At 37.9% G+C, this 10,234-nt stretch overlaps 1 protein-coding gene across 2 annotated transcripts; it reads right to left on the reverse strand.

Annotated features, from left to right (window-relative positions):
• Positions 1-2,977: 2,977 nt before the first annotated feature.
• Positions 2,978-8,962, reverse strand: LOC141776641 (E3 ubiquitin/ISG15 ligase TRIM25-like). 2 transcript variants are annotated; one of them, XM_074650366.1, is made up of 8 exons: positions 8,783-8,962; positions 8,579-8,612; positions 6,019-6,290; positions 5,554-5,871; positions 4,679-4,771; positions 4,496-4,577; positions 4,321-4,410; positions 2,978-3,510 (listed from the first exon to the last, which is right to left on the reverse strand). In XM_074650366.1, exons 3-8 carry the CDS (start codon positions 6,274-6,276, stop codon positions 3,407-3,409), a joined length of 945 nt encoding a protein of 314 aa, XP_074506467.1. In that variant the 5' UTR covers positions 6,277-6,290; positions 8,579-8,612; positions 8,783-8,962; the 3' UTR covers positions 2,978-3,406. The 2 variants fall into 2 exon arrangements, with proteins under 2 accessions (XP_074506467.1, XP_074506466.1); XM_074650365.1 differs by lacking the exon at positions 8,579-8,612.
• Between the last annotated feature and the right edge of the window lie 1,272 nt (positions 8,963-10,234).

Raw genomic sequence — 10,234 nt, forward strand, 5'->3', positions numbered from 1 at the left:
GCATTGAACCCGAGTGGACGATGTTCAAAGCTTCCATTGCTGAAGCTGCGGCGGTGAGCTGTGGTTTTAAGGTCTTAGGTGCCTCAAGGGGCGGCAACCCTCGAACACCGTGGTGGACACCGGTGGTCAGGGAAGCCGTCCGACTGAAGAAGGAGGCCTTCCGGGATATGTTATCTCGGAGGTCTCCGGAGGCAGTTGCAGGGTACCGACGGGCCCGAAGAGCAGCAGCCACTGCCGTGACGGAGGCAAAGCAGCGGGTGTGGGAGGAGTTCGGAGCAGCCATGGAGAAGGACTTTCGGTCGGCACCAAAGTGCTTCTGGAAAACCATCCGGCACCTTAGGAGGGGGAAACGGGGAACCATCCAAGCTGTGTACAGTAAGGATGGGACACTGTTGACCTCAACTGAGGAGGTAATCGGGCGGTGGAAGGAGCACTTTGAGGAACTTCTGAATCCGACCAATACGCCCTCTATGGTAGAGGCAGAGCTGGAAGCTGATGGGGGACCATCATCAATTACCCTGGTGGAAGTCACTGAGGTAGTCAAACAACTCCACAGTGGCAAAGCCCCGGGGGTTGATGAGATCCGCCCAGAAATGTTGAAGGCTCTGGGTGGGGAGGGGCTGTCTTGGATGACACGTCTCTTCAACACCGCGTGGAAGTCGGTGACAGTGCCTAAGGAGTGGCAGACTGGGGTGGTGGTTCCCCTTTTCAAAAAGGGGGACCAGAGAGTGTGTGCCAATTACAGGGGTATCACACTGCTCAGCCTCCCTGGTAAAGTCTACTCCAAGGTGCTGGAAAGGAGGGTTCGGCCGATAGTCGAACCTCAGATCGAAGAGGAACAATGCGGATTCCGTCCTGGCCGTGGAACAACGGACCAGCTCTTCACTCTCGCAAGGATCCTGGAGGGGGCCTGGGAGTATGCCCATCCAGTCTACATGTGTTTTGTGGACTTGGAGAAGGCATATGACCGGGTCCCCCGGGAGATACTGTGGGGGGTGCTGCGGGAGTATGGGGTGAGGGGGGCACTTCTCAGGGCCATCCAATCCCTGTACGCCCAAAGCGAGAGCTGTGTTCGGATCCTCGGCAGTAAGTCGGACTCGTTTCCGGTGGGGGTTGGCCTCCGCCAGGGCTGCGCTCTGTCACCAATCCTGTTCGTGATATTCATGGACAGGATATCGAGGCGTAGTCGGGTGGAGGAGGGTTTGCAGATCGGTGTGCTGAGGATCTCATCGCTGCTTTTTGCAGATGATGTGGTCCTGTTGGCATCATCGGTCTGCGACCTCCAGCACTCACTGGATCGGTTCGCAGCCGAGTGTGACGCAGTCGGGATGAGAATCAGCACCTCTAAATCTGAGGCCATGGTTCTCAGCAGGAAACCGATGGATTGCCTACTCTGGGTAGGGAATGAGTCTTTACCCCAAGTGAAGGAGTTTAAGTATCTCGGGGTCTTGTTCGCGAGTGAGGGGACGATGGAACGTGAGATTGGTCGGAGAATCGGAGCAGCAGGGGCGGTATTGCATTCGCTTTACCGCACCGTTGTGACGAAAAGAGAGCTGAGCCGGAAGGCAAAGCTCTCGATCTACCGGTCAATCTTCGTTCCTACTCTCACCTATGGTCATGAGGGTTGGGTCATGACCGAAAGAACGAGGTCGCGGGTGCAAGCGGCCGAAATGGGTTTCCTCAGGAGGGTGGCTGGCGTCTCCCTTAGAGATAGGGTAAGAAGCTCAGTCATCCGTGAGGGACTCGGAGTAGAGTCCTTGCTCCTTTGCGTCGAAAGGAGCCAGTTGAGGTGGTTCGGGCATCTAGCACGGATGCCTCCTGGGCGCCTCCCTTGGGAGGTGTTCCAGGCACGACCAGCTGGGAGGAGACCACGGGGAAGACCCAGGACTAGGTGGAGAGATTATATCTCTACTCTGGCCTGGGAACGCCTCGGGATCCCCCAGTCAGAGCTGGTTAATGTGGCCCGGGAAAGGGAAGTTTGGGGTCCCCTGCTGGAGCTGTTGCCCCCGCGACCCGATCCCGGATAAGCGGTTGAAGATGGATGGATGGAAATACTATACTGTGACTTTTTTTTTACTTTTTTCGAAATACTATAAAATTATTATTTTTTTTCAACATATATTATGACCTTTTTTTTTTACTTTTTTCGAAATACTATACAATTATTTATTTATTTTTTTACTTTTTTCGAAATACTATACAATTATTTTTTTTTTACTTTTTTCGACATATACTATGACTTTTTTTTTTTTTACTTTCTTCGAAATACTATACAATTATTTTTTTTTTTACTTTTTTCAACATATTATACTATGACTTTTTTTTTTTACTTTTTTGAAATACTATACAATTATTTTTTTTTTAACTTTTTTCAACATTTTATACTGACTTTTTTTTCTTTTTACTTTTTTCGAAATATTATACAATTGTTTTTACTTTTTTCGAAATATTATACAATTGTTTTTACTTTTTTCGAAATATTATACAATTAATTTTTTTTTTACTTTTTTCAACATTTTATACTGACTTTTTTTTTTTTTTTTTTACTTTTTTCGAAATACTATACAATTATTTTTTTTTACTTTTTTCAACATTTTATACCATGACTTTTTTTTTTTTACTTTTTTCGAAATACTATACTATGACTTTTTTTTCTTTTTTTACTTTTTTCGAAATACTATACTGACTTTTTTTTTTTTTTTTAAACTTTTTTCGACATATAACATGACTTTTTTTCACTTTTTTCGACATATTATACTATGACTTTTTTTTTTTTTTACTTTTTTCGAAATATTATACAATTAATTTTTTTTAACTTTTTTCGACATATACTATGACGAAAAAAGTATATGTCATGCTCGCAGGTGCGTCCTCAAATCAAGTTATGTAACAGTCAGTAAAGCAAAAAAAAAAATCTGGTGTTTAATTATGTAAAGATGGTGTACATGCTGAAATAAAAGAAAGTGTAACAACAGTGATGCAAATTATCATTTTATTGTTGCTCTCATCTTCCATTACTGAAGATTAGATGAAGTTAAATCCAGAGTGGTAAATGCAGCAGAGTCCAGGTAGCCAGAAACCAAACAGAGTTCATCCTCAACTATTAATCAAAGCAACTTAGTTGGTGCAGAAACGATGCAGATAATCAGAAGATCTGGATAATATTAGAATAGTGATAACAGTGATGTGAACAACCATGGTAACATCATATCCTGTACATGAACAAAACCAGGATATTAATGTGCCTGCAAGCACACTCATTGTCCGCTTATCTCTCTGTAGTGAAAACAATGTCTTTCTACATCGTCAACATCACACTACCAGTACAGGATGCATATTCTTATAGCCTCTCCATCAGGCTAGTCGATGTACTCCAACATAAACACATAGTTCTCTCTGGTTGCCTTTAACTGAGATTTCCATTCCAATGATTCAACAGATCGTCTTTTGTACCTTCATCTTCTGTCTCTGGAGGTTTGTGGCTCTTCAGTGGATGATCAACCAAGAGTTCTACGTAGAGATGAAGAAAAAGAAGACAGACAGACAATAGTTAACTTCAACTTGTGTCCTTGAGAAAGTGTCACAGAATTATTTGTATATCTGTGATTACTGTATGTACTACCATCAGGCTATTAAAAGGGACATTATGTAACTTTTTACACATATAACTCGTTTGATATTGCAAATGAGGGAACAGGTTGTAACCGAACCTAAAAATGAGACCTTCCGCAACTTTCTGTGTTTCCTCTTTCAGCCTGTAGACTGCTTTTTATGTGAAGGACTCGGGCCTGGTGGTTAGCTTAGCTTAGCACAGCATAAATACTGAAAGCATGGGGAAACAGCTGGCCTGGTAACAAGCAAAGACTCCAGCAAGTCACTGTGCCTGACCAAGAAATAGTCCCAACTCATAATGCCCTGTAAAACCACAACTTGTTGTTGTTACACTTTGTTTTTTATTAAACAAGATGTGTAGTAATTAGTGAGATTTAGAGGTGCTTGTAGGTGGATTTTGCTTCCTGCCTCATGCTAACCATCACCATCTGCTGGTGGCAACTTTATATTTAATGGACAAATATGAGTGTGGTGTTGTTCCTCTTAACTAACTAGCGAATAGGCGTATTTCCCAAAATGTTGACCTATTCCTTTAACACCCACATTCACATACCCACTAGCAAACATCACATTACATGTTTTAATATGGAAGTTGAGATGTGCTGAACACAATAGACAAAGACTGTGAGCAAATGTGTTATCATTCCCCGTTTGTTGTTGTGGTCATGTAAGCAGGCAGCAGTGGGTATGTGAAGCCATCCCTCTTACCTGCAAGGGTGGAATAAATTTGATGCACACGGCTCTGCTGTACGTCCAGCGCTTCTGTTAGCATCTGGTTTTCCACAGAGTAGTTGTAGGCTGGTTGGAAATGAAGATAGACACCAGTGAGTACATGTTCACACATACAAGACAAACACAATACTAGAGCTTGGCATTATCTTACCGTAATACAGAACAATGAACCACAGACAGAGCAGCACCACTGTGACACTGTTGAAGGACGAGACGGCAGGGTGTTTCTGTTTCTGTCAGGAGGAAAATACACATTAGATCAGAAAAAGTGATGAAAACAATCTGTAAAACCTTAAAAATCACAGATATTGAAAATTTAGTAAACGGAGCTTACTTCACGTCGGATGTCTTCTTGCAGTTTTTTTAACGACTTACTGGATTCTCCAATTTGCTCCTTGAGCATGTCGAAGCGTTGGTCCATGTACTCCTGTTGAACACACACACACACACACAGTTCTACTTTAAACCCCATAACATATATTTTACCTTAAGTAGCTTTGAGTTGAAAATAAATCATCTTATTCTACACTATGACAGTAGTAGTGCTGTCAAAATTGGTCAAAAATGCCGTTCATATACAGACGATTCCGGCGACCTCTTTGTCTGTTCCGTGATCTAGCGGCGCCGCCATTACTGCGGTGGCAAGTCGTAGTGACTCAGTGTCTGATAACCGTGTTTACTGGTGACTTTCAGCCAAAAGCGTCCGCGGTTGCTCGTAGTAACTTACTTTAATGGTCGGCGTAGATAACAAACACAGATGAGTATGTATTTAAAATGGATTAAAGTCAAATTGAAGGCTTTCATGAGGACACCTCAAATATATTTATATATTTATATATATATATATACATATACCACTAGAATCTTAAATATAGTTCTATAGGTTTGCACAAAGCTTTTCTGCACAGCACAGCATGGATTTGAGATAAAGGGATAAAGAGATAAAGGGTGAATGAATGAGGTGGAGTGGGGAGTGTAGTTGACAGTCAGACAGAGATTTAAGATTCTCAGGGACCAGAAAATCCTGTTTCTCTGCACTGCATGCAGCAACAGCAGCAATTTCCTACCTCAGTGTGGTTAATGCCACTCTGTTTATGAGAAACTTTTGCTACCACAAACTTCCTTTGTAAATCCAACCTGATATTGTCTTATTGACCTAAAGATGTTTCCTGTATAATATAGTGTGAAAGTGTGTTATTCAAAACTCACAGTCAGCTGTCTCCGCAGGACGGAGGAGGCCTCAGTGGCCAGGTTGTGCTGCTTGCTCTCCAGGGCGCACACATTGCAGATGTAGCGCCTGGACGTGTTGCAGTAGTATCTCAGCACCTCGTCCTCGTGCTGCGGGCATTTCCTCTCCAGGAGGTCACCAAGAGGACTGACCAAGGGGTGTCCCGTGAACACTGGCAGCTCCTGGTGGTCCTTGACGTGCTCTTTACATAGTGACACTTCACACTTCAGACACGTTTTGATGGCCAGAGTTTTGTTCTCCATGCAGCAGTCGCAGTACACACTTTTTGTTTGCTCTTCCTGAAAATCAGACATTGAGATGTGGGGGAAAAAGGTGTGTTAGACATTTGTCCACTTCTGATTAGTTTTAACATTCAACAACTATTAGTATATTCTCTAAGTGTCACGATTAAAGAGATTGTAAATAAAAGTGCTCATAGTAGATACCCTTCTCCTCCTGTTCACCGTGAAGTCCTCTACGATGTTGGCCAGCACGTAGCTCTTCTGCACCCCAATGACCGGTCCAAAATATGTCCTACAGTCTGGACAACGGAAGGGAATGTCTGAGGAGTGATCCATCAAGTTTTCCAGACAGCCCATACACATGCTGTGTCCACAGGGCAGCTGCCGGGGATCTTTAAAGATGTCCTGGCACACTGGGCACGTCAGCATCTCCTCAAGCTTTGTTTTCTCAATATCTTCCATTTTTGATCCCTCTTCTTCAGTGAGCAGGAAAAGAGCAGAGAGGAAGGAGTTAACTGCAGAGTTCCTCCAGCACTCAGCTACTGCCTTTGTAAACACGTCTGTTTCCTTTGTTATGAATAACCCACAAGCCTTAGCACGACATCACGGGAGCTAATAAGTCAAATGATCTCTACCTTTAAAGTTAAAGCTGAGTAACTCCCTCGATATTGTATGTCTGCTATCTTCCGTACACACATTGCTGAAAGTGAAAGTACTGCTGAGATTATATCTGTACATCCTGGTGGGGGCGGGTCGTAAGAGGAGGAGGATACAGAGTAACTTGCTAAACTAAATATATATAAGTTATACATTTTAAAGTTGGATACTACGACGGAGTTTTAGGGTAGTTTTATTAGGGTATATTATATATATATTATATATAGTATTATATTAGTATTACGATAATAAAGTCACAAGTTTACGAGAAGAAAGTAGTAATATTATGAGACTAATGTCAGAAGTTTAAGAGATTATTTTTTAATATTATGAGAATAAAGTCCTAGTTATTATTAATATTATATTATTAATTAATTATTATAAAGTAGTAATTTTACATGTTATTTTAGAGGGGAAATAGAGCAGTCTGTGTGAAAATGAGGAATGTGGAGCATCTTGTGAAGTTATATTTAAGTATAGGTTTCACAAATAACAAAATACTTCATATTTTGGCACATCAGCACCACATTATCATCAGTATCAGGACCTTGAAAAGATTCTTGAATTATGACTTTATTCTTATTAAATTACAACTTTTTTCTCGTAAAGTTATAACTTGATTTTAGTAATATTGCGACTTTTTTTCTCGTAAAGTTATGACTTTATTCTCATTAAATTACAACTTTTTTCTCATAAAGTTATAACTTGATTTTAGTAATATTGCGACTTTTTTTCTCGTAAAGTTATGACTTTATTCTCATTAAATTACAACTTTTTTCTCATAAAGTTATAACTTGATTCTAGTAATATTGCGACTTTTTTTCTCATAAAGTTATGACTTTATTCTCGTAAAATTACAAGTTTTTGTTCTTGAAATAGTATGACTTTATCATTAAATTAAATTTTTTTGTCGAAAAAGTTATGACTTTATTGTCATCAAATTACAACTTTTTTTCTCGTAACATTTTTTGACTTTATTCTCGTAATATTACAACTTTTTTCTCGTAAAGTTATGTCTTTATTCTCATATTCCGACTTTTTTTTCTTGAAATAGTATGACTTTATTCTCATTAAATTACGACTTTTTCTCGTAAAGTTATGACTTTATTCTCGCAATATTACAACTTTTTTCTCGTAAAGTTATGACTTTATTCTCATTAAATTTCATTTTTTTCTCGTAAAGTTATGACTTTATTCTCATTAAATTTCATTTTTTTCTCATAAAGTTATGACTTTTCTTGTAATATCACAACTTTTTTCTCGTAAAATTTTTTGACTTTATTCTCGTAATATTACAACTTTTTTCTCGTAAAGTTATGTCTTTATTCTCATATTACGACTTTTTTTTCTTGAAATAGTTTGACTTTATTTTCATTAAATTACAACTTTTTTCTCGTAAAGTTCTGACTTTATTCTCATAATATTGGAACTTTTTGGCGTAAATTTATGACTTTATTCTCGTAATATTACAACTTTTTTTTCTTGAAATGGTATGACTTTATTCTCATTAAATTACGACTTTTTTCTTGTAAAGTTATGACTTTATTCTCGTAATATTACGACTTTTTTTCTTGAAATAGTATGACATTATTCTTATTAAATTACGACTTTCTCGTAAAGTTATGACTTTATTCTCGTAATATTAAGACTTTTTTTCTTGAAATGGTATGACTTTATATTCATTAAATTACGACATTTTCTTTCTTGTAATATTCTGACTTTATTCTTGAAATCTCTGATTTTTTTCCCCCTTCAATGTTGCCCTAATACTCGTGGTAGGATACAGGATTACATAATCAAAATGTCATTATAAGACATAACAAAAATAAGACAATAATTGTTAAAACTGCTACTTGTTGTGCTACAAGGCTGATCTTGATTGACTGTAGTAACTATAATTTATCACCGACCTCTGGACAACTTAATCAAACATGATTAGCTCTGGCCAAGAAAAGTGTTCAAAGTCCATCCTGTCCTGCTGTTGTTGCATGTGGACTGTCATGGCTCACCTACAGTAGCTAACATGGCACAGAGCTAAGGTTAATGCTCCACCTGTGGGTTCAGCCAGATTAACTAATAAACACCTGTGTGGGTGTACAGTACCTACCGTGGCTGTGTAGGAGCTACAGAACCGTCTTAAACTGTGTAATGTAATACAACAAATGGTAAGTTGTCTCTATAACTTAGTGAAACAGGAATAAATGTGTGTCTTCTCCACCTCACTGAGGTTGAAACTGGTCAACATTTTAAACTGTTGCTAGGCGACAAACTTTGCATCAGAAGTCGCACAAATAAAAACGTATTTACTTACTCAACGTATTCTTTCCGTTTCTCCCATGTTATTAAGTAAGGACAAAACAAAACCCGTCACGGATAAAGCCGTGAACGTATTATATATTATTCTATCCTATATCGTATTCAATCATCTTTTCCTAACTATCAGCAAACTAACTGACTAACACATGGCAACATTACACTTCCTGTTTACATCCCGCTAAGCATGATGGGAACTCTGGTGGCAAAAAATATATCCATCCCAAATAGAATAAGAAGACAACATTAAAGTGAGGTTTAACTCTCACACATTTGTGTTTAGGAATGTAAAACTTTACATTTGCGACTATGATAATGAGATTGATTAGAAAATATTCTCTCTCTCTCTCTCTCTCTCTCTCTCTATATATATATATATATATAATATTATATAATATATATATAATATAATAAAATATAATATATATTGTATATAATATATATATATAATATATAATATATATATATTATATATAATATCTATAGATATTATATATAATTATATATATATTCTCTAATATTCCAGTAGAAGTTCAAAGTTACAGATAATATTTTCCTAGTTAAATCTACAAATATCTTACCACAGTTTACGGGTGTGTGTACATTTCCAGAACAGATGGACAATTGATTCAGTATGAGAATCACACAAGGCACAGCTTAAATCAATATCATTTTTAATTTAACAAAAAAGGACCTAACTAGGTAAAATTGATGAATGATTTTAGATGACACTTCTTTGACCTTATTTACCAAAAAATATTTTTGTGGGAGATTCCAATCTTTTTTCCAACATAATTATTGGTTACACGACTATTGCAAAAAAGTAAAACAGAAAAGTCAATATCTTCTGCAAAAAACAAAAAGACTAGTAAAACGATGAGTTTGTGCTCCATTTTAATGTTTTTACTTAAGTTACTATTATTTATTTATATTAACCCCTGGCATGTTTTGTGTTTTATGTTACTTTTTTATTTATACATTAGTCAAGTACTGTACTTTAGTACAATACTTGAGTATTTCCATTTTATGCTACTTACAGTAATGCTTCTACTCCACTACATTTTGGAAGCCAGTGTAACACTTTTTGCTCAACGACATTTATTTGACGGTTTGAATTGTTACTTTGCCGATTTAGATTATTAATACAAAGTATAAATCAACTATTATATTCTGATATATTATTATAGATTAAGCTACATGGCAGCATAAAGTAGTCAAAATTACCTTTACCAACCATAACATGGGCCATTCTGCATAATGAGTACTTTTACTTTTGGTACTTTAAGTACATGATGCCAATACTTTTGTACTTTGACTTAAATAAGATTTCAAATGCAGGACATTTAGTTTGAGTACTTCTAAACTGCAGTATTGATACTTTTACTTAGCAGATCTGAATACTTCTCACACCACCATTATAAGTCTTAGTCTGAAAATAAACTAGCTAGTG

This window comes from Sebastes fasciatus, chromosome 11 (genome assembly GCF_043250625.1).
Source record: "Sebastes fasciatus isolate fSebFas1 chromosome 11, fSebFas1.pri, whole genome shotgun sequence".
In the NCBI taxonomy this organism is placed as follows: Eukaryota; Metazoa; Chordata; class Actinopteri; order Perciformes; family Sebastidae; genus Sebastes; species Sebastes fasciatus.